General features: G+C 34.8%; 3 protein-coding genes and 2 pseudogenes across 3 annotated transcripts; 1 reads left to right on the top strand and 4 right to left on the bottom strand.

Moving 5' to 3' along the window:
• Positions 1-720: 720 nt before the first annotated feature.
• Positions 721-2,999, bottom strand: LOC124826566 (uncharacterized protein At2g34460, chloroplastic). The gene is made up of 5 exons (XM_047299406.2): positions 2,839-2,999; positions 2,510-2,710; positions 2,131-2,250; positions 1,153-1,425; positions 721-1,049 (listed from the first exon to the last, which is right to left on the bottom strand). The coding sequence occupies exons 1-5, from the start codon at positions 2,953-2,955 to the stop codon at positions 885-887; spliced, it is 876 nt and encodes a 291-aa protein (XP_047155362.1). The 5' UTR covers positions 2,956-2,999; the 3' UTR covers positions 721-884.
• A 786-nt stretch (positions 3,000-3,785) lies between these two features.
• LOC148205904 (WAT1-related protein At1g25270-like) lies at positions 3,786-6,525 on the bottom strand (annotated as a pseudogene).
• A 97-nt stretch (positions 6,526-6,622) lies between these two features.
• Positions 6,623-9,095, bottom strand: LOC148205903 (WAT1-related protein At4g08290-like; annotated as a pseudogene).
• A 7,208-nt stretch (positions 9,096-16,303) lies between these two features.
• LOC148205902 (uncharacterized) lies at positions 16,304-18,385 on the top strand. The gene is made up of 3 exons (XM_088112430.1): positions 16,304-16,463; positions 16,833-17,123; positions 17,837-18,385. Exons 2-3 carry the CDS (start codon positions 16,871-16,873, stop codon positions 17,869-17,871), a joined length of 288 nt encoding a protein of 95 aa, XP_087968556.1. The 5' UTR covers positions 16,304-16,463; positions 16,833-16,870; the 3' UTR covers positions 17,872-18,385.
• A 1,490-nt stretch (positions 18,386-19,875) lies between these two features.
• Positions 19,876-25,178, bottom strand: LOC124826569 (DNA replication licensing factor MCM3 homolog 2-like). The gene is made up of 17 exons (XM_088103930.1): positions 24,991-25,178; positions 24,803-24,912; positions 24,456-24,664; positions 23,646-23,776; positions 23,330-23,568; positions 23,012-23,248; positions 22,779-22,933; positions 22,487-22,695; positions 22,206-22,371; positions 21,924-22,126; positions 21,638-21,697; positions 21,459-21,548; positions 21,089-21,264; positions 20,762-20,839; positions 20,528-20,669; positions 20,349-20,449; positions 19,876-20,211 (listed from the first exon to the last, which is right to left on the bottom strand). Exons 1-16 carry the CDS (start codon positions 25,054-25,056, stop codon positions 20,390-20,392), a joined length of 2,331 nt encoding a protein of 776 aa, XP_087960056.1. The 5' UTR covers positions 25,057-25,178; the 3' UTR covers positions 19,876-20,211; positions 20,349-20,389.
• Between the last annotated feature and the right edge of the window lie 291 nt (positions 25,179-25,469).

The following is a 25,469-nucleotide window of genomic DNA, read 5'->3' as shown; positions in this document are numbered from 1 at the left end:
TTATTCATCAAGTGATGGATGGTACAAAAATGGAGAGCTGCAGAACTGCTATAGTTCTTCCTTTCTGCATTATTGCTATGTTAGTTTTTGGTCACTGTTGTGTGGCTGAGAATGTGGTAGAAGATGTTGCTGCAATTCCACCCGCACCGATGGAAAGTGCAGGAGTGCATCTTTGTGCGCAAGCTGTTTTCGTAGCCTTTGCTTTTGTGGTTGCCAGGTTCACCTGAGAAGAGTAATATGATGTTCATTTGCTGAGCTGAGAGAATATACAATTACATCATTTAATTCTTTATTTTCTGTGAGTTGATGTTTGTTTCTGGAATTCATCAATGTAATGTAATCTAATGCTCAGAGAAATTGTTGTTTTCGCAACAGTTATCAACCATCTATGTAATGTTTCCTGTACTTGGATTTTCCGGAGAGTATTTTCTGCTAACTTGAATGTTTGTAACGGAGGCTTCATACGAAATGTAAGGACTCGTGAATATTTGACTTATAATCTCTGATTTTATTAAACTTTATGAAAACTTATCAAAATAAGCTCTTTCGAACGAACTTATTTCAATAAGCTTTCAGTTAAGCTTATTAGTAACTGTGACTCGTGTTTTGTAAGAGCTTATTAAGTGCATGCTCCAAACTTGTATTAATTAAATTAAGTATTATGTTCTATAGTGCTCACGGTGCATTATCAACTCACCTTTAATGGGGGAGAGTGGGAGATGAACAAATAAAAGATGCACTGAAATATTTACAATATTACTCTAGCATACCAATTGAATGAAGTAACACAAATGGAACACAGTTAAGATACACATTGACCACCACAAAGTAAAATAACAGAGAAACAAATTCGTTAATCTGCAAGCAAATCATAAACTCGGGAATCATCGCTGCCTTATGGAACCAAAAAGGTCATGGTATGAACGCTTAGCAGCATCTGGGCGAGACACAATTTCCACGACTTTATAAGATGCCTCAGGATAAGCCAATGCCTCCACAGCTACTTCCGCAACTTGATCTCTGGATATGGAACCTTCATAAAGGGTGTCCTGGTACACAAGGATTTTAAATAATTCAGCAATCGCTCCAGAAAATATGAACTTAAGATTCTATTGAGGAAATGTAACAGAAAGTCAGAAATGTAGCAGCAACCTCTGGCTCCATAACAACATTTCCAGTTGGAGGATCATTTCTCAACCCGCCCGGTCTTATAATTGTGTAGTTTATGCCAGATTTCCTGATATAATTCTCTGCCTGTAGTTTTGCTACTAAGGTGAGTCCAAAAACATTAAGAAAGATGTAAGCCGGATTGAGTAGCTGTCCCATAGATGCTCCATTAACTAAGATGGAACTGATAAGAATGAATCTCTTGACATTACGTTTCCTGCATGCTTCAACAAGGTTTACAGTACCAAAATTGTCAACCTGCACGAATAAAAATTTATTATGACACTGAATGATACCAAGAGACTGAATAATCCACTCACCCTGCAATAATGTTTTGCATTATTAGTGATTTTCTTCATAATGTAATTAGTTTCCGATGTCTTCTTTGGAAAACGAATAACATTTCAAATTAGGGATATAACCATGCTATCCCTTCCCAGGTGAAAGTCTTAAAAATTCCACAAATGAAAGCACATGGCGACACAGAAGTTTGAAAATTTAAGCAGATGAAAAAGATTCTAATAGCTCTCCATCAACATCATCCATTCCTACTAACATCCTTAATGAGGTCAGTTACTAAACAAGAGTTACAACATGAACCAAAGGGCAGAATAAAGACATGGAAGAAACAAAGATCCAGGTTAGATTACTTCCAAAGTTTCATATCCAAAAGGCAGGGGAATTAACTGCTTAAAGTTTTAAGTAAAAGATGACACACTCTACAAAAACATACACAAACTGTCCTAATTTCAAAAGCATTTAAATGACTTCTACCATGGTAGATTCTGGATCACTGAATATGTTGAGCACAACAGTCAACCTGAATTACTGCAACCTATATTTCTTCTAACCAAACTAAGGACTGATATGAAAAAGTGAGTCGTACTAACTAAACAAAAAGGTTATAATTGTACATGTAAACATTCTAGTATACTACAATACATCAAAAAAAATTTGACAAACCTTCCACGGAGCAAGCAAATCCCAGCCCGGCCGAAAGCCCGTGGCACATACCACTGCTTCTGAATCATCACCAATGGCTTCAGCTAGCTTATCAGACCCCTCTGTGACATCAGCTTTTATCTGCATCACATACACATACTCACATACACTTAAAAGGAAATGGTAAAATCTTTCTTATTGGTCAAAATTTATTGAAAACTACAAAATCAAGAAAGTTGGTAGTTAAATAAATTGTGAGATCCATCAAATTTTTTTATTTCCAATAAATTTCAACCAATCAAAACGTGTGACTAGAATAGAGTGTTCCTAGCATTTCTCTACACCAAAAAAGTGGGACTAGATTGGCTTAATGTAGCAATAAGATAGAGGAAAAGCTTACAATTTGAAGAGATGGGTTGGCAGAGGAAAGGGTGGACTTGGCCTTGTCCAAATCCCTAACCCCAGCCTTAACAGAAAAACCCTTTGCCAATAACTGCTCAACGATTCTTTTCCCAGTGCTACCAGTGGCTCCAGCAACAAAAATTTTCCTCTTCGCTCTCGAATCCTCCCCCACTTCCTCACTAATCTCACTTCCTTCCATCTAACACGCAATCCAACAAGAAGTAAGCAAAAGGGTGTCCTGATACAACAACACACGCTACGCTTGCGACATGCACATGATGCTGAAAAAAACAATACAATATGTTGTGAAATGTGATGTGTTGCTACCTTTGCGAAACTGAGGAGGCGTAAGGAAGAAGGTGTTGTTAACTGCTTGTTGAATTGGTAATGGTGAGTAAGGAAAATGGGATTTCTTACAATTGTGAGAGTCGAAGCCATTGGCATGATTCTGACACTGTAAAAAACACAGATTTCTTCTAATTTCCACACTGCCAAACGAGACGCTATAATCTCGCCACGTGCTCCAACCGTGGGATACATACCTTAGCTTTTGTTCCACGTTATTACTAAAGTTTTAACAATAATAATAATAATAATAATAATAATAATAATAATAATAATAATAATAATAATAATAATAATAATAATAATAATAATAATAAAAATAATAATAATAAAAATAATAATAATAAATAATAATAAATAATAATAATAATAATAGGCATACAAGTAAATCTCAATCAAGGTCCTCTTAAAAGTATTTAACCTAACATATAAATATTATTTTGAAGCATTACACAAAATTTGAGTGACATAATGAGGACAAAAGAAATCTAACACAATTTTTGGTGGCAAAGTTGTAGTTTTTAGAGGTGATTTTTGATATAAGAAGTCAATAAGGAAGCCACGTGGCAACCAATAGCTTAATTTCCATATTCTGTTGCAATTTTGTTAGAAGGTTGTTGCATTTTTATGATTATTAGTTATTTCAAATAATAAATACACAGGAAGGGGGTATGATTCTTCTGGTTGAATAACAATCTTTTGTTTCTCTCAACTCTATGGCATCATTTTGGATTCATCCTTGAATCCCTAAGGTTTGAAGTTCTTCAAATAATTCTCTAATCCTAGAACTTCCTTTATTAGTGGTATCAGCTTGGACCTTCCATCGATAGTTACGGCAGAAGCAACTCGTCTTCAAGCAACATTGCATGAACAGGAGGAACGCTTAGAAAACAAAATCATTTTGAAACTCGACGAGCATTTAATGGAGATTACAACTTCAATTCGTCAAGCAACAGTCGCATTGGTGGATCAGCGCATCTTGGAGACCTTAAACAAGAACTCTGAATCAGAGAATGATATTTCAGGGCACAAACCTAATTCTAGAAGTGAACACAACTCGAATTCCAATTATTCTTATGCCACACGTTTGACAAGAATCAATTTCCCGCGCTTTGGCGATGATGGAATCCAATAATGGATCTATCAATGTGAAACGTACTTTGCTATTAATGGCACTCCTGAGGATTTTCAGGTGAAATTGACGATAATCCATTTTGAAGGGAAGACACTGCAGTGACATACCTCTTTTGTTAAGACTCTTCCAAGAGGTAATCTTCCTAATTGGATTGAATTTACAAGTATATTGATCGATCACTTTAGTGAAATCGATGATGATCCGATGTTGGACCTTAAGAAATGGAGGGAAAAAGGTTCTTTGGTGGAATATCATGATCAGTTTGATGCAATAACTTCTCGGTTGAACCTCAGTGATATACATTTGTTAAGTTGTTTCTTAGGAGGCTTAAAAAGGATATTCAAATAACAATAAAAATGTTTCAACCCCTGGATTAAGGAAGGCATTCCATTTAGCTAAAGTATGAGTCAACTTCTAGTTCAAACATTACTACCAAATTTTCTCTTAAATCCCCGAATCCATATACTGGTACAAAAGGCATTTTACCTACACCTAAACTTATGACCAAGCTAAATGACTCACAAACTACCCTACACACAAACTAGAGACAACCTAATAAGAAATTCACTCCTACTTTTATGACCGAGAGGAGATCTAAGGGCCTTTGGTATTTTTGTGATGAACCCTACAGCCTTGCACATGCATTAGCACATAAGAAATTGGAGATTCACGTTCTGGAGGTGAGTGACAATGAGGAGGAAAATATCGATTAGCTTGATAACACATAGGAAGGTGGTAGTCCTTCTTTGAACCCTCAAATATCAGTTAATGCATTAATTGATATAGCAACCTTCAAAACTATGAGGGTAACTGATTACTTTAAGAATAAATCCCTATATATACTCATTGACAACGATAATACCCATAATTTCTTGGATGGGGCAGTATCTTTAGACTCTTGGGATGTTTCAAAACTGACTACTACCTCCTAAAATGCATTAATTAATCAATGTTGAAAGTAAACTAATAACATTTATATTGTCTTATGAACTTAACCGCTCAAATTAACCTAGTCAAACAACTAACTCAATTCTTAGGCCTTTGGTCCAGATGAACAAGCTTATATTTTGGAATAGCTACCTTTCATTAGGATATATGGGGGCCACCGTTGTGGTCAAGAAAATGACTAACCTTATGCTCAAAATCCTATGTAACATGATAAAACAAAGCATGTAGAGATTGATAGACAATTTATTAAAGAGAACATTGGAGCTGGAATAATTTCCTTTCCTTTTGTAACATCAGAATTGCAGTTGGCTGGTGTTCTCACTAAAGGGTGTCAATCAGATTAATTAATGAGTCTTTATTCAAATTGGGAATGTGTGAATCCATGAACCAATTTGAGTGCGGGTAATAATATATGTCAAATATTCTATTAGTAATTATTAGGTAATCAAATATTGTAATGACAATAATATAGGAATTATTATAATTTGTTCAGATTTGTGCAGTTGTCATTCCTTTAATAGATGAGGAATTATAGGACCCTTGTATGCGTATATAGGCTACCCTACTCTTTCAAATAATCCATTAGAATTATTCTTTAAACCTTTTATATATATACCTGAATGATGAGCTGTATTGAAAAACTAAAGCAACATCCAATACCACTTAAAACATCTATCCATTATTTTCCATCACATGCTCTTATCTGATTGTTGTCCTTTTATGCATAAGATTAATGTGCATATTCTTCCAAATTTTTATTTTATCCCTTTGAAGAATGACAACATCATTGACCCGCTAACTGTAATTTTTGTTCCCATCATCTTAGCTTTCCCTGCTGAGGTTTGCAAATTTAACTTTTCATAGGTACAAAAAAAATCAGAAATTAGTGATATATTTCTGAAGAATCTTTCCACAAAACGCAAAATAGTACATGAGTGTGAAAACTGGTGAGTGGTGACTATGTACCCGCACAAGAAGGAGAGGATGAAAGTGACCACAGGAACTATGTTGAAAACAACGTTAGCATATATACCAAAGCTATCACGGTAAAAAAAATTGGAATAAACTCCCACCCATTGTTCATTAATATCATTAACAAACATTATTTGAAATCAAGTTGTTGTATAAATTAATTTAATAATAAGGACAAATAGGTGAAGGCCGAATAGGTTGCATCAACCATACCCAAATAATCCGAAAAGAAATGTCATGACAAGCACCCTCCAAGTCAACTTTGATCTGTGCTTTCTTATTTGATCAACAAATTAGAAGAAAAAATTAAACCAGTATTTGATTTTCTCCATTGTATAAAAGTACTATCATGGGCCAAAGATGCATAAACTATGATATCAAGATTATAAAATAAAATAAGTTATGGTATGTTAAATTCACATCTCGAAAATAAGAGCAAAAATAAGAGTGATAGTAGCTTTGAAAATAAGATAGTAGGCACTGAATACTCTAATGTTGATTCCATCAGTTATGGCGAGGCTAACAATCACAATATTTCCAACATATGCAATCTGCACCCGCATCATCAATTAGGGAGGCTTCAAGTCTTGCACCACTTTCACTATATAGTTCATTGTATTGGTGTTTATGTGTTGGTTTGTTTGATGAAGGAAACAAAGAAAACGGAAAAAATAGGGATATGTGTGTGGAGGTTCTATATCTTAAGATATGTCAAATATCCTATTAGTAAATATTAGGTAATCAAATATTGTAATGACAATAATTTAGGAATTATTATAATTTGTTCAGATTTGTGCAGTTGTCATTCCTTTAATAGATGAGAAATTATAGGACCCTAGTATGCATATATAGGCTACCCTACTCTTTGAAATAATCCATTAGAATTATTCTTTAAACCCTTTATATATATACCTGAATGATGAGTTGTACTGAAAAATTGAAGCAACATCCAATACCACTTAAAACATCTATCCATTATTTTCCATCACATGCTCTTATCTGATTGTTTTCCTTTTGTACATAAGATTAATGTGCATATTCTTCCAAATTTTTATTTTATCCCTTTGAAGAATGACAACATCATTGACCCGCTAATTGTAATTTTCGTTCCCATCATCTTAGCTTTCCCTGTTGAGGCTTACAAATTTAACTTTTCATAGGTACAAAAAAAATCAGAAGTTAGTGATATATTTCTGAACTCTCTTTCCACAAAACGCAAAATAGTACATGCGTGTGAAAACTGGTGAGAAGTGACTACGTACCCGCACAAGAAGGGGAGGATGAAATTGACCACAAGACCATGTTGAAAACAACATTAGCATATATACCAACGCTATCGCGGTGAAAAAAAATTGGAATAAACTCCCACCCATTGTTCATTAATATCATTAACAAACATTATTTGAAATCAAGTTATTGTACAAATTAATTTAATAATAAGGAGAAAGAGGTGAAGGATGAATAATTTGCATCAACCATACCCATATAATCCTTAAAGAAATGTCATCATGAATCCTTAAAGAAATGTCATCACAAGCACGCTTCATGTCAACTTTGGTCTGTTCTTTTTTATTTGATCAACAGAATCGAAGAAAAAAGAAACCAGTATTTAATTTTCTCCATTGTGTAAAAGTACTAGCATGGGTCAAAGATGCATAAATTATGATGTCAAGATTAGGAAATAAAATAAGTTATGATGTGTTAATTCACCTCTCGAAAATGAGAGCATGAATAAAAGTGATAACAACTCCGAAAATGAGACGGTAGGCACCGAATAATTTAATTCTGATTCCATTAGTTATGGCGAGGCTAGGAATCACAGTAGTTCTAACATATGCAATTTGCACCTGCATGATCAATTAGGGAGGCTTCAAGTTCTTCACCACTTTCATTATACAGTTCATTGTATTGGCTTTTATGTGTTGGTTTTTTTGATGAAGGAAACAAAGAAAACGGAAAAGATAGGGATATGTGTGTGGAGGTTCTATATGTTACGATATGTCAAATATTCTATTAGTAAATATTAGATAATCAAATATTGATTTGGCAATAATTTAGGAATTATTATAATTTGTGCATATTTGTATAGTTGTCATTTCTTTAATAGATGATCAATTATAGGACCCTTGTATGTAATATATATGATACCCTACCCTTTGAAATAATACATCGGGATTATTCTTTAAATCTTTTTCATATATACCTAAATGATGAGCCATACTGAAAAACTAAAACCAACATCCAATACCACTTAAAACACTTATCCACTCTTTTCCGTGAGATGCACTTATCTGATTGTTGCCCATTTTATACATAAAATTAATGTGCATATTCTTCAAAAAAATTATTTTTATCCCATTGAAGAATGACAACATCATTGACTCGCTAATTAAAGTTATTGTTCCCATCACCTTAGTTTTCCTTGATACGACTTGCAAATTGAATTTTTTGTACCTAAAAAAAATCAGAAATCAGTGATATATTTCTGAACTCTCTTCCCACAGAAAGCAAAATAGTACATGAGTATGAAAACTGATTTATGGTGCCTACGTACCGACGCAAGAAGGAGAGGATGAAAGTGACCATAGTAACCATGTTGAAAATAACGTTAACATATGTTGCTGATACAACGTTATCGCGGTGAAAAAATGATTTTGGAATAAACTCGCACCCTCTGTTCATTTATATCATCAACAAAGATTATTTGAAATCAAGTTATTGTACAAATTGATTTAATAATAAGGACAAAGAGGTGAAGGTTGAATAGTTTGCGTCAACCATACCCAAATAATTCTTAAAGAAATGTCATCACGAGCATCCTCCATGTCAACTTTGGTCTGTTCTTTTCCATATGATCAACAAAAGCGAAGAAAAAAGAAACTGGTATTTGATTTTCTCCATTGTGTAAAAGTACTAGCATGGGTCAAAGATGCATAAACTATAATGTCAAGATTAGGAAAAATAAAATAAGTTATGGTGTGTTAATTCACTTCTCGAAAATAAGAGCATGAATAAAAGTGATAGCAGCTCCGAAAATTAGACGGTAGGCACTGAATACTCTAATGATTATTCCTTCAGTTATGGTGAGGCTAACAATCACAATATTTCAAGCATATGCAATCTGCACAAGCATCATTAATAAAGGAGGCTTTAAGTCTTGCACCACTTTCATTATACGGTTCATTGTATTGGCTGTAATGTGTTGGTTTGTTTGATGAAGGAATAAAATAAAATGAATAAGATAGAGATATGTGTCTGGAGGTTCTTCATGTTAAGGTATGTCAAATGTTCTATTAGTAAATATTAGGTAATCAAATAATATGTTGGCAATAATTTAGGCATTATTATAATTTATGCAGTTGTCATTGCTTTAGTAGATGATGAATTATAAGACCCTTGTATGTATACATATGTTACCCTACTCTTTCAAATAATACATTAGAATTATTTTTTAAATCTTTTTTATATATACCTGAATGATGAGCCATACTGAAAAACTGAAGCAACATCCAATACTACTTAAAGCACATATCCACTTTTTTCCATCATATGCTCTTATATGATTGTTATCCTTTTTATGCATAAGATTATTGTGCATATTCTTCAAAATTTTTATTTTCATCCCATTGATGAATGACAACATCATTGACCCGCTTACTGCAATCATTGTTCGTATCACCTCAGCTTTCCCTACTGCGGTTTGCAAATTGAACTTTTCATAGTTAAAAAAAATCATAAATCAATTATATATTTTGAACTCTCTTTCCACAAAATGCAAAATAGTACATACGTGTGAAAACTGGTGAATGGTGACGACGTACCCGCATAGAAAGAAGAGGATGAAAGTGACAACAAGAACCATATTGAAAACAACATTCGCACATGTTGGTGATACGAACATTATCGCGGTGAGAAAACGATTTTGTTATAAATCCCCTCCCACTGTTCATTTATATCTATTTAAAATCAAGTTATTGTACAAATAAATTTAATAATAAGGACAACGAGGTGAAGGCTGAATAGTTTGCATCCACCATACCCAAATAATCCACAAAGAAATGTCATCACAAGCACCCTCCATGTCAACTTTGGTCTGTTCTTTCTTATTCGACCCCCCTGTGTGAGCAAGAGTTTGCTTTGTCCTATTATGCTTAATTTTTTGGACAATCTCCTAACATTGTCATATAAAAAGTTATTAAATTATAATAGAATTTTAAGAAAAAGAAATTTAGGTTTTACCTTTGTTCTTTCATCAAGCCGATAGTCAACAAAAGAAGCCCAATGATCTTTATCTATTCCTTCTGGAGCCATGGCAATCAATTCATCTCTAGTACGTGTGCCATCATCTCTTTCTTGCCATAATTCTTGTCGAGAATCTCTTCATTTATGATTAAGTGCTTTCAAGATGTAGTTGATTTGAATATCAGAATTGATTGCAAACTTTGTCTTCAAAACATATTTTAATCAAAATTAACAACAATTACATAATAAATCAATTGTGAATGCTCCTTTGTAATGGTATTATGAATTTACATTACTTACTTGAATGGTATTTTGAATTACATGTTCTTTGTAAGTTTCTAGCAATACTCCCCAAGAATCTATTCAATAATGCGCCAGCGTCTCCATTTGGTTGATACTCATCATTCCAACGTACAATAATCCTTTCATTTTGAGGCAAATTCCAAACATCATTTGTTTTTAAGTGTTTGGTAGTAATCTTACTTTGATCATATGTGAAGAAATAAAATTTGTGTCAAATACTCTTTTGTCAAACAACTTTAGCAGATATAAGTAACATAATGCAAGCATTAATATGTTGAACTTGTGTCTTACCAATGACATCAACAAACCATGCTTCCTTGTGTGTTGGTGGCCTTTCTTGTTCAATTTCCAACAAAGTATCCTGATTTTCATCTTGTTCATGTTCATCTTGTAAATGAGAATTTCCTCCAACTTGAGATGGTGAATGAAGAGCATCTCCATTTCACTGCACTTGATAGCAATATAGAACAACCAATCAGTTTAACAGAGTTAAGCACATTACCCATGGCAGATATATGTATGCATGTATGTATCAACAACCAATATGAATGCACAACAACTATATGAACAACTGGAATACTAGAACATAACATATAAAGTGTGTCAAAATCTTTAACATTAACAAAAGAAAATAGCACTCCAAGTCCATCCATCAAGTATTTAACATCATAGCACATTCTCTGGAAGGAGCTTTTTTCAGCATTTAACTACAAATGAGAAAACAAAATCCATAAGAAATGAATGATTAATATCAGAAGAATTCTAAAACTAAAATTTTAGAATATATGACAGCTAAGGAAAAAGTAAAATCAACTTTAAACAATTTTAAACAGTAAGATTTTTGCGAAAACATACATAAATTTATAGGTAGCACAAAACAATATAAAACTGCGATAAGAGAGCAGCAATCTTGCTTGGAAGGAAGAACTCAAAACAAACCACTTCATTAAACAAAATAAAGGACTGGAAACAGAACATGTACATTAACTTGAACTGATGACTGAACAAATGCACTTGAGGACTGAATAGGTGTGGGAGTGCATGCTGACTTAGACAAAAATGCATTTGGGGACTCAATAGGTGCAAGAGTGCATGTTGATTGAAAAACAAATGCATTTGGGACTCAATAGGTGCAAAAGTGCATGGGCTTTGGCTTGTCGAAGGTAGCTTTAGTTTGTATGTTCCTACAAATAAATGAATGTAAAAAAATGATAACAACATGAATAAAACAAGTATTAGACATTCAGAAAAGGGAACTTACTTTTTTGAGGGATAGATAGAGATGGAGAGGATTAGACTTCAGGAGCTGGTGGATGGTTAATTATATGACCCCATGTATGAGAGGCATTTTTTTTCAATGTGCATAACATCTAGATTGTGGTGCAATAAGTTATCTACCCAATAAGGAAGGTAAAAAAATATACTTTTCTTTTGTCATTGTAGAGTCTCTACCTTAGGACGATCAATTGTGCGTTGTCTTTTTGACCTTTCTTCAACTATAGGTTCTTTCCTAAATTCAACATATGAACATTACCAAGTTATTGTAAGATATCGTGACCTGAGATTGCCATTGGTTGACTTCTATTTTCAATAGTTCCATCAAACCTCATATGAGCCAATCTAAACCTATCTCTTCCATCTAACCATCGACGATGACTTATAAAACAAAATTTCCCACCTTTGACAAGCTTCTTAGGAGTAGTGTCAACATTACATCTCTGACATGCCAATCCTGTATGTGTGTTCCACCCAGATAAGGTTCCAAGTCCTGGAAAGTCACTAATAGTCCACAATATGGTTGCACGCATATCAAATACTTCATTCCCATATGAATCAAAAGTTTTGATGCCAGTGTTCCACAACTCCTTCAACTCTTCTATTAATGGTTGTAAGTAAACATCAATATCGTTGCCCGGTGCTCGTTTTCTAAGAATGATCATGGAGAGAATGAATGAACTTTGTTTCATACACATCCAAGGAGGAAGGTTGCATGGTATGAGAACAACTGGCCAAATACTGTGATTGGTGCTCAAGTTGCCATATGGATTGAACCCATCAGTAGCTAAACCAAGTCTCACATTTCGAGGGTCTAAGGCAAATTGAGGGTGCATGAGGTCAAATTTCTTCCATGCTTCAGAATCTCTTGGATGTCTTAACATGCCTTCATCCGTACTTTCTGATGCATGCCATCTCATATGCTCAGCTATTTTAGATGATAAAAACATCCTCTATAATCGGGGCTTCAAAGGAAAATACCTTAACACCTTTGCAGGAATCTTCTTTTGCTTATTAACAACAACATCATCACAATTGTATTTCTCTTTTTTGGCTTCCATCTTGATGTCTTACATTTCTTACAAGAATCTTTATCTTTATCTTCTCCAACATACAACATACAATCATTCGGGCAAGCATCAATTTTGGTGTAATGAAGAGCAAGCTTGTTAATGACTTTGTTGGCTTCATATAATGAATTTGGAATTTTAGCATGTTGAAATGCATCTGCTAGCAATTCTAGTATCATGGACATAGCTTTGTCACTTATGCTGCATAGACATTTGATGTGATACAACTTCACCAAGAAGAAAAGTTTCGAATATTTATCACATCCTTCATATAAATTTTGCATTATATTTACTTTCATAATAATATTAAGGTTTAAACCCTCGGATGGTCCTCTTATTTGTATGAGAATCTCAAGTGGGTCCTCTTATTTCCAACTGTCTCAATTGGGTCCATATATTTGTAAAATATCTCAATTGGGTTCAAATATTTGTAAAATTGAGTCAATTTTGCCCTAACCGTTAAATTGTGACAAACGGCGTTAAAATGTATTGAGGTAGATATACTAACGTGGATATTTTATTAAAAAAAATATGTTGTCAGTGATGACACGAAATTTAATAAATTAAAAAAAATAAAAAAATTATGCAATCAGAAAAAAAGGGAGGAAAATGGCATGCACTTAGAAAAAATACAAAGACCCAATTTAGAAAATCCTTCGAATCCCAAATCGCCACTGCCTCATCTCTTTTGCAAAACCCTAACTTCGGAAAGCCGCCGCGAAGATGCTACCATTGCCGCGCTGCAAAGCCGAATCGCCATGGTCAAGTGGTATTAGCAAAACAGTAAAGAGATGGTCAAAACCAGCACCGCCATGGTAGCTTGCAATTCCATTTTCATCCTTCTCAAAGCTCTAAAAATGTAAATTAGCTTCTGCAATTAAAGCTGACCTTTTCTCATTCTGGTCTGTATGCACAATTTTTCTGATCTATATACAAAAAAATCAAGTTGCTCAGAAAGTTTAAAGAAGTCTTTGAAATTCCTAATCATTTAAAAACCGAAACTTCACGCGTTGTAGAGCTGAGTTATCTGTCTCGTTTTGATTGAGGAATCAAAACCGAGATTCAGAAAAAAAAAATAAAGTACCCCTGATTGTTTCCCGAACACAGTGTTGGTTTTGCTTTTTTGTCTTCTCTCTCATTCTGTTTGGGTCTTTGCCTTGTCTTTGTCTTTTGTTTTCCTGTTTGGCGGTTCCGTCTGCCATGATTGGAGGCAAAGATCTTGTTCCCAATGGCGTGGACACCGAGGGAGAGAACTCAAGGAGCAAGGTGCAGTGTCCTCAGCATCGTGATTTTTCTTAAGGTAAGGAACGCCCACAAGAGAAAAAGCAAAAGGAAGGAGAAGAATCTTTGCGCAAGATAGAAGACCAAAACGAAGGAGAAGAAGAGAACGATCGCCATGTCATAATTTCTTAAATAAAAAAAAATCCACGTAACAAAATATTTTGACATCAGCGTATTAATTATACAACACGTAAACATCAACTAACGCCATTTGTGACAATTTAACGGTCAAGGCAAAATTGACTCAATTTTACAAATATTTGGACCCAATTGAGATATTTTGCAAATATATGGACCCAATTGAGACAGTTGGAAATAAGGGGATCCACTTGAGATTCTCATACAAATAAGAGGACCATCCGAGTATTTAAACCTTAATATTATTATGAAAGTAAATATAAACAATTTTTACAATTTTTACAATTTTACTATAGATATATTTTATTTAAATAATCATTTCAGTTTTAAAAATTTTTAATTTTAAAAAGTTTAAATAATATATATATATATATATATATATATATATATATATATATATATATATATATGTATATACAGTGTGTGATATTACCATTAAATAAACAGAATGCTCTTTTTTACTTTTCTTTCTTTTCTAATTTTACCGTTTAGAATTCTTGGTTTTAAATTAAAGTAATTAATTTATTAATTTTATCAGTTAATTGATTTTTTTTATTTGACCCATTATTTAAAACTTACTCATCATTTTAAACCAAGTTAACTATTTATAATAAAAATATTACTTAAAACGTGAATAAAGTTAAAATTTATTTTTATTGTAAAAATTATTTATATTATTTTATAATTTTAATTTATTAATTTTTGTTATTATAAAAAAAGACTGTCCATAGATTATGCACATTTGTTTCTACAAATAATGATATAAATGAATAAACTGAAAGCAACAGTAGAATTTTGATTTGGTTCTTCGATTTGTAGGGTTTGTTTAAAGTTGTCTTCCTTTTTTTTCAAAAGTTCACTAACATCCTACTTTTCGCAAAAACGGTGGACGTTAGTCATTTTTGCTTACGGCGTTAGAAAGATTAAAGGTAGAGTTTCTTATCTGGCGAAACCTGAATTAGCTGTATAGTTTATTATTACGTGGCATTCTCGGTTTTTCCCTCTTTCCGCTTCTCTCTCCTCCCTTCGCCGCTTCTCCCTCCTCTTCGCCAAACCCTAACACCACCCCTCCATCCTCTACGCCAAATGCAAACCCTCCTATGACATCGACACCTTCTTCTTCGACAACGTCAACCCATTAGAAGACATTGACTTCAACCCACCGGAGCCCCCGGAGGGATTTGTCGCCCCTCCCTGCACTGTATTTCTAAACTGTTTGTTTGTTTTGAGTGCGGGAAGGGCGGGGAGATGGGGCGCGGCGCAGTAGCGGAGAGAGCGGAGGCGTACGGGGCGACGACGATCTTGGTTTACGGCAACGGTGAAACACTAAGATTGGAAGATAGTGAGGTTTGTTATCCCAGTAAAACAAAATTGAATATAAACATAAATAAAAGTACGTCTGAAGCAATGTGCAATTAGGGATTAGGGTTTGGGAAGAGGGGAAAAGGGGATTAGGGTTTAGCGCGCGATTATGGATTTCACAGTGGAGAAGAAGGAATCAGAGAACAACAGCGCCAATAATCCCGAAAACGTTCATCAAACATTAGATTCTTCTTCTCAGTTAACGTCGACACTTGATTCGAGCAGCAAAGAAACCGAAGAACAACAATCTCATGAACTCAAAGCTGGTCTTCACCCTCTGAAGGTTTTTCTCCCTCACTTTGATTTTTTTGTTTCTTGGCAACTGAATTACAGTATGATTGGTTAATGATGAAGATGAAGAAGTGTGATAAAACTTTTGAGTGAAAAGAGGACGACCACATGACACTCTCTTATTGGCTGAACTTGCCAACTAATTGGATTAATTGGACATGTCATCTAATTTTGGCCAGCAGAACAACTTTGTCATTAGTTTTTTAACGCAATAAGGAAAAAGGATCCACTTAAACTGTTTTTACGAAAAAGTAAGATATTAATGAACTTTAAAAAAAAGGATGACAACTTTGAACATACCCTAGCAATTGAGGGATCAAAATAGATATTAAACCTAGAATTTTTTATCATTATTTTTCAGTATATTTTATTTATTTATTTAGTATATTTTACATAAAAAAAAATTGCTGTTGTACTTCACTGAAAACCCAATTATCCACATAGGAGAAGAGGAGAAAAAACCCTCCAAAACCCTAAATCTAACCAGCACAACCAATTTGTGAATAGACAGAAAAGAAGAGAAAAAGAGAGGGGAGAGAACAGTGAGATAGCAAAGGCTGTTCTGCACAACTCAGGATTTTTTTACCCAGGTGCGTTCTGCTTTACAAACTATTCTAGGAGTTTACAAGTTGACTCAAGATTTTGATTACCTGCATCTAAATCCTCAGAAAGGAAATCGATAAAATACTAAGACAGTTTGGCTAAATTTATAATTTTCAAAATTCTTGGAGAAAAGCTTTTAATGGCGTGACTATGTGGTTGGCAATAGCATTATGAAACTACACAGGAACATTGTTGTTTCTTGCAAGAGTTTTGCTATTTCACTCTATCTCCTTTGATTCTCTACTCGTAATTATTTCTTCATCTTTTATTCTGTTTCAAAAACCGATGGATTTTATTTTATTTTTGCTTGGGTTTATTATGTTGTTAATTCTAGGTTTTTTTTTGTTCATCACCAGCATAATTTTTGGATTTAAAGTTTTGGAATTGAGGCGTTATGGAAAATAAAGATGCAAAAGATCCATTTAAAGGGGTGGATTGGAAAGCTGTTGGCGGTGAAATGCAGAAAAATCCGAGTGTTCAACCATCCTTGAAGAAACGATTACCCAACAGACTAAGGCAAATTCCTGAGTTCTATTTCCTTCCTCGATGGCCACTTCCCAAAGCCATTTTATTTTGCAGTGCATGCATTGGTGCTGGTGTGGCTGCTGGAATGGTTGGTGAGGCCTGGATTGAAAAGAAAGTTAAAGGTATTTTCACCTCATCCCTCTCTTTCCTTTCATCAACCAATGTGTTATTTTAGTCCTTTGAATTGCCAAATTGAAAGCCTTTCTTTTTTGGAAACCATTTCTGATTCTCTTAAAGGGCATTGTTCAGTGAGAACTATTTTCATGGGAGCTAGTTTCGTCTTAAATTTTTGTCCCCAATCATCGATTTTTTGGAACCCATGGAATGGCATGTAGCACCTAGAAACACCACTGCTGTTAGACAGGGCTGTGCTCTTACCTTTTTTTTAGACTGACCATATTTAGATATAAAAGTAGTAATGAAGAAAATCAGAACATAAAATGAATTGAGCTTATCCCTCAAGTTTTTGAGAAGCTAGATTAATGTACTTTTAAAAAATTTAAAGTCTATAAGTTAATTTAAACTTACTGGAAAAGTTCAATTCTTTATACTTTTTTTCTCCTATAAGTGTTTGTAGAAGAATTTATCTAAAGAAGTTGTATAAACAGTTTTCGATTGCCAAGCTATCAATGTACACAATTATGTATTTTGTGAAGTTCAATGGATCTTCAGCAAGCTTGGTTTGAGTTTCTGACTATGTCATGTATATATATACTGTCAGAGGATAACAATCGTTGTCAATGACAAAGTATTTGTATGAACATTGGTGCATTACTCATATTTGTTAAACTTTTGAATTAGACTTTGTTGTAATGGTTTTGTTTTGGTATTGCAGAAGATGGCGGGGTTATATGGGAATTTGATAAATAAACTATTGGTCTTAGGACATAATGTTACAGACATCGCTGCCTCTATGGTTTCCTCCTTACATGTTCTCTTCAGCAACCCTCACTTCCCAGAATTATCAGTTTCAGGGATTAAGATGATCCATGGTTAGCAGCAGGATTGAGGCGAATGAGGTGTGATGGTAATACTAGGAAATATTTCTCTTCCATTTCTAATAAGTATGGCAACCAAATTTATTACTTTCTTTAAGATTAGCATTTCGGTGGTTCCTAACCACGCACTCGACAATGATTCAGTCAATCTGTGTATTAAGTGCCAGCCCTGACGCGACGAAATATTGCAATTGATGCAATGAAATTTCAATTTTTTAAAGGAAAGGAAGAAGGAGCCATGTTAATAGTCCTATAAGGATAACGTAAGTGTTTGTGTTGTTCATATTTCTTGCATCCCAAAATTTTAATGTCATCCCCATTTTAACTTTATACATTATATATTATATATTAAATAATTAGGTAAAGATATTCACTGTTACCCACTCCGCATAGCTTTATTTAGTACACTGGCCACCCTCTAACGAAATTTATTCCTTTCACTGGGCCCTCAAGTAACTTCTTTCTTCTTCACCAAACGGAGTTGTCTTTTTCACCAGAGTTTGTGGTTGCTTGAGTTTGTGCCTTGACCATTTCTACCCAAGCAAGCTTGTTTGAGATGAGAGTAGTAGAAGAAGGGCAGATCTTCGTTTGAAATACATGCATGATTTTCATCTTAAAGTAGTTTAAATTGTATGGAGTTTTTCAGCGTGTAGGTCATGCTATAGATTTCGTGTTTTATTTTTAGTTCATTGGATTTGAAATTTGGTTTTTAAATTGCTCACCAGATTTTAAAATCTGATTCCTTTTCTGGATCTTGTTAATTGGATTTCAGAATTCGCTTAGTTGGATTTCATGTTTTATTTTTAACCTACTAGATTTTAAAATCTGATTTTTAAAATTTTTCATGCATTTTAAAATTTAGTTTTGTATCCAGATCTTGTTAATCAGATTTTAGAATTTGGTTAGTTGATGAATTGTGTTTTATTTTTATCCTATCAGATTTTCAAATTCAGTTTTCAAAATTGCTTATCGGATTTAAAATCCAGTTAGTTGTTGGATTTCAAGTTTTATTTATTTTTATTTAGTTCGTCAGATTTCAAAACTCTGTTTTTAAAATTGGTCACTATTTTGAAATTTGGTGCACCAAAAATGAAAAATGAAATTCGGGTTTCAAAATACTATATCATTCATTGGGCTGCTTACTGTCAATACTTAAAAAAAGAAAAAACTATCAAAATTTGCTAAAAATTAGTTATGAAATAAAGATTTATGAGCCCAACTTATTGTGAATCATGAACCTCTTGAAAAATGCTTAATGAACAGCATATCTTCCGATCGTAGCAGAGAATGATTCATTCTGCAGCCACGATTGTTGACAATCATATTGTTCGTGTATTCGTTACGAGTTTAGGGACATGTGTTCATCTGGGCATAGCCAAATAAATTGCTAAATTATGTATAGCCAGGTAAGCAAGATAATTGTAATTGTCCTGAGGCCAATATCCTCTTCAATTACTACACTATCTTCCAACCATATATCGGAAATAGGTGATCTCAAAGGTGTTTTGGATCCTAGAAACACTCAGCATGTGATGCAACATTTATACATTAATATTATTAGGTGCGCTAAAATGATTGTTACTTATACATCACCTCGTATACGTAATGCTACTACTGCTTTGACTTTGATCGCACCAGAGGTTTTGCTTGTTTAATTAGGTGCTGCATAAAATAATGTTCGGATCCTCCCCCAATTTATAGAGCACAAAGGTTTGAAAGGGTGGCCATTTTGATGTTCAAAATCACTAGTTTATAATTGAATTCAACTGGCGTCACAAGCTCCAAGCTTTTCTTTTTCATTTTCGGTTAATTTTACTGAACATTAAACTTTGCCAGCCACGTCCTATTTGGTGCCAATAATAATAAGTATCACTAGTGAAGGAACTTAAAACTATGGAAACCAGTCATTTCTAAATTCTTGTTTTACACGAATACTTTGCAGTTAGCAGAGTAGCAATACATAAAGATAAGGCCACTATCAAATTATATGAACAAAACGCAAAATTTTTTCAATAGGGGATAACAAAGTTTATCTTAATTTAAATGTTCTGTGAAGAATAACATGCAGTTGCAATCGCATAAGCTATTTCCTTGTCGATGTGTTAGCGAAGAACTCCAGATAGCAAGGTATGAACTCTGGAATTTCCAAATCCTTCTCAAGCCTCTCCCTCCGTTGTGAAATCCATCCTGCCCGAGCGGCAAATTCTGCGCCCTGATATTCATCCATAGTTAATGAAAAATTTGTTTTACAATTGCAAATTGTGTAAACACCCAAGTCAAATTAAACCAATGCGATCATATTTAGTAATGACAACTCATGATAATGTATTAGTTCGTAAAATCGAATACCTTTTTGAATCTTCGTTGAGATTGTGCCACAATCTTAGATTTTATGATATCATATGCACCATTCCATCAACTATCATCACTCTATTGTCATCTTGCAACCTCTGAAATTTCAGAAAACAAAAATAGTAACGAAGTTCGAGTTGGGAAGTTGGCAGCAGAAATTCATCAGAAGATCATACCTCTAATAGGAATAGTATATCTGCAGCGGTGTAAGGTGAATCTGCCCCTCTGTTGATAACATTCTCTAAGTCTGCAATAGCTATGAGATCCAGGCGGTTGGCTCGCATATGCTGACCAAATAGAGAATTAAATGCTTCAATTCTGCATGTCAATATAAGATATTTTACGTCAGAAACAGTAGGAGCACAAACATAAGAAAACAATTAAAAGGCAGGAATCGGAAGTTGACTGACCTTGCAGGGGTGAGTCCAACATTAGCTTCAGCTGCTGGGGTATCATCTACTTCAATGGCATCTGTTCCTAATGTTGATCTAGCCAAAAAGAAATTACTAGTGTTATTAGTTCATAATGGACAAATATAGACCCCCTCAGCATTCGCATGGCAACGTAGAAGTCTTAATGCTTACAAATGTGCAAGGATGCTAAATTACGAGGGTTACAAAGAAAAACGCTTCTGCGGTAATAAATGAATTTTCGTGTATCTAATTATAGTAGCAATTAGAATGAAAAGTTGCTTGCAATATATTCATTTTTTCCAACTTGTTTAAATTATTGCTCACCCTCTTCTATCTTTAGAACCACGATCAGGACCATCATTTTCATTATGATCAGCCTTGCGCTTCCTGTCTTGCTCTTTCTCCCTCTCTTGCTCTCGCTCCTCCATTTCTGTAAGTTCTTTGTGATATATTGCAAAATTTAAAACCTTTAAAGCAGCTTCAACATCAGACTTTGAAACCTGAAAAGAGAAGTGCCGGTTCAATCACAAAGTATAGAGAACAAAACAGTGAAAATATAGGCTGAAGTACCACCAGGTAGAATATATCAGTAAAATAGCAATAGGAGAAAGAGAAAAGTGCGCAGCTAAGGAGAATGCCAAGTGCTTGTTTGACGGAGAAGAGAACACTGAAAAAGTAGATGTCAGTCTAGTACCTTTCTGCTCAATTTTAGTTTGGCATGAGCTGTTGAGAGACGTATGATGGTTTCTAAGGTTCTGGCAGTTATGGGAAGTGTTCCTCCTGTCTGCATAAAGTCAGTATTATATCAATAAAAGAAACTATGTTGTATAATGGCTCGAATGCAGAGCACCTATTTCAACTCTCAATGCTAACCTTTGCATTTGAGCTTGCATTTCTGAGCTCAGCATAGGCTGTGACAATGTTCTCGGACGCCTGTGGACGATGTCAATTGATGTTAAATTAAAGCTAGTCATATGTCTATATAATAATGGACGGGAACAGAAGCATAGCAACCATAAAAAATAATCAGAACCATTCAAGTATGGCAATTGTAAAGAGAATTCATGGATAAATATAAACTTCTAAGAGAATTCATCATACATCAAGAAAGATGAAATTGATATATTAATAAGAAAGGAAAATAAGAAAGGAACGTAACCTCATCAGTCAGTTCAGGTTGAATCCTATGCTTAGCGTAGTGGATATATTTCTTAAGAAACTTAATTGTAAGAGTATCACGTTTGCGACCTCTTTCAGTTTTCTTCCCATGTAACATTCTGTTATATTTGACAAAGATCGACGAGTCCGTATCAGCTTCATCTTCTCTTCCATATCCTGAGCTCCCATTAAGTGTTGCCTCGCCTATATTGTTAATCTACTTTCAATAAAACAACTAACTAGTATAAGAACGTCTCAAAGCATTGGAAAACTGCTTATTTACCTCCATCAACAGCAGAACGAAATCTATGCATACGAAGTACATGCTCAGAAATTCGACGATCAATGTCAGGATCCATTTGATCTAACACAATAAACAGTAGATCAAATCGAGAAAGCAAGGAGTCTGGAAGTCCAATATTTTTAGTTGGCGTCAATGAACGATCATACTGTATAATTGCACATAAAAAGTCACAAGTTAGAAAAGAAATTGAAGGTTCAATATAGTATCAGGAAATTGGATAGTTTAAACTGCACAGCCAATTACCGCATAACACCACTTACAGTTCCATATATGGGATTTGCAGCGGCAACCACACTGCATCGGGCATTTAGTGATGCATGGATACCAGCTTTAGCAATAGTCACAGTCTGCTGCTCCATAACTTCATGTATAGCAACACGATCTTCATCATTCATCTTGTCAAATTCATCAATGCAGACAACACCTCTGTCGGCAAGAACCATTGCCCCAGCTTCTAGCCTTCTTTCCCCTGAGAAAGAAGTAAGAATCATCCTTAGATGACAAGTATAATAATAGTACTATGCATAGAGCCCATGACAATGATCTTTTTACCTGTTTCTTGATCTGAAGTAACAGCGGCTGTCAAACCAACCCCAGAAGAACCCCTGCCTGTAGTTGATATGGCCAAGGGAGCAATGTTCATAATTGCTCTCAAGAGTTGAGACTTGGCAACAGAGGGGTCACCAACCATCATCATGTTAATGTCACTAAAGAAGCAAGACAGACCGGCGTTATAATTTTATATTTAGTTAAAAGAGAAGGGAGATCAAGCAAAAAACACGAACCCTCGCAAGTGAGTGCCATTCTTTAAGTTCTTCTCAACTCCACTAAGCATCAACAAAATCACTGCTTTTTTTATCCAAGAATGCCCATATATAGAAGGTGCAAGCGAATTACTTAGAAGGTCAAATGCATCATCTCTTTCAGCTATCTTTTTAATGTTTTTGAGATCTTCGGGGCTGTAGATTGGTGCATTAGCCTCTTTATTGAGAAGAGAAACATTGTTGGCTATGAGCACAGTCCTGCACGAACATCAATCAATCAATTTTCTGTTTATTAAAGCACAGGAGTGCAAAGGAACTGTCAGTATATACTAGATCTACCTGAATACTCCATTCACACTGCCTTTACTTTTCCCTGCAAGAGCCTTATATACTCCCACAATTGCCACTCGATCTCCAGGCTTGCAAGAATCAACAAGGTCATCTTCTACAATGACATCCACTGTTCTTGGGAGTTGACCAGGAGCAGAATTCTCAGGAACTTCTTGAATGGACAAAGTTTGATGATCTTTGTATTTGCACAATCCATACTCAGTCACAAGTAAGTTGCCATTTTCATCCTACAATAATTTTAGTCAATAAATTTCATCATCACGAGAAGACAAAAAATGTTGGAGATCAACGAGCTTGACATTACCCTTGTAGGGTAAACAGATCCTGTGGGTAAACCCAAATTAGAGGTAATATCACGATATTCGCGAGAAGTGAAGTTTCCCGTGGTGGGGCAGAAATGAACACTTTTAACAACCTTCGGCCTTACAAGAGAACCTATATATTAAAAAAAAGGGTGAGATGCCTGCACGCTTAAACCAGAGTATTTGTTCACAAACTTGTTCATAAATGTATTCCGTATCAAACAGAAAGAAAGTATCAACGCGGAAAATGAACAACCTAAAGATAAAACCAAACGGCTGCTTGTAAGAGAAATAAACTATACACTTTTACCAGCAAAGGATATTACATTTCCATCATTATCACATAACATAATAAATAATAACATGCCGTTCAAGACATACTAAGCAACTTGATAGCAAAGACGATAATAACTTGCAAATAAAATAACAGCTTCGTAGGTAAGATAAAAATATGAAGTGGAAGACTTGTCAAACTAAAAAGAGTTACAAGGGCCAAAAATATACCCAGGCCATACTAACAAATGACAATGAAAAAAGATAATCCTTTGATCCTCAAAATAACCAAAAATAGAATACTATTCCCAAAGCCACTAATTAAACCCAGTACAACATATAAGGGACCAATTGGACTAAAGAATCAAGACAACGGCGAGTTTGATTTCATTTATAGGGTTTCAGAGTCAATTTAGGAATCGAAGTTTGGTCATTTAACGCCCTAATTTCATGGGAAACCAGCTGGACTCAATCATTCAAGTTATGACAAAAAATGAAAAGGGACAAAAAAATATAAAAGGAAGCAAAGGTAGTTTTACATTTGGTGACAATGCCCTCAACACAGACCATAGAACCTATGAATTCAGAGAGAAGATCCCTTGGCGTGACTCGGCGGGAAACAAAGGGACCTTCAAATCCCACAAGCACTTGTTCCCCTTCCTTCAAATACTTAGGATCAATCGCACGAGTAGCGTCCGTCACCGCATCGCAGAGCGGTTGAATGTACTCACTTGGAGTCCTGATTATCCTGCAAAGGTTCCAATTTCTATTTAAAAAAACAAAATAGAACACCAACTGCAAGCAATAACTTCACACGCAGAATCAATTTCAAAAGAAATGTAAGTATAAAAGTAAAATTCAAAAATGAGTGCCGAGAAGTGCTAACCTGTTACCCAAGTCGTGGAAGTTGTGGAGATCGGAGATGTTGATGATGAGGCGGTGTCGCTTGTGGTTGATTAGGGCTTTGATTTCGTCCATGTAAATTCCCTTTCCCACCTGATGATCCAACACAAATCGTTAGAACGAGGACAGAGTAACAGACAAAAATAAGAAGAGAAAATGCACAGGAGATACATCTTGATCCAAGAAATCGGCGAATTCTCGCTTATGCGCTGCCCTAACTTCTTCGCTCAAGTCCATTTTCGAAGGCTGTGGTAGTAGCGAGAGATTGTCAGAGAATGGTGGAGTCAGAAAAGTGAGAGAAAACGATGGTGGTGCTTCTTTTTCCTTTGGCGCGAGGGCTCTGTTTTTGGCGGGAACATGGAGCTTCGTGCTGGCGTTGTGGCGGGAACAATAACTTGGCGCTGCTCTTGGGCTTTTCTTACTTCCAAGGCCCAATATCTATCTACACATCGGAACAAAAGTGAAAGCGAGGCCTTTACTTCTTATATCTCATCAATTTCTTCGGGCACCTCCTCCAGTTTTCAAAATAATCATTTTACCGTATGTAAAAGTAACTTTTGAAACACAAATTCAGGAAACATTTTAGAATAACTTTTTTGAAATTTCCGAAATAAGATTTTCCAGAATAAGATTTTTTTTTGGGGCAGAAC

This window comes from Vigna umbellata, chromosome 1 (genome assembly GCF_029865625.1).
Source record: "Vigna umbellata cultivar VRB3 chromosome 1, Vumbellata_1.0, whole genome shotgun sequence".
In the NCBI taxonomy this organism is placed as follows: Eukaryota; Viridiplantae; Streptophyta; class Magnoliopsida; order Fabales; family Fabaceae; genus Vigna; species Vigna umbellata.
Note: the sequence above shows the minus strand (reverse complement) of the source record. Positions and strands in the feature narration are given on the sequence as shown.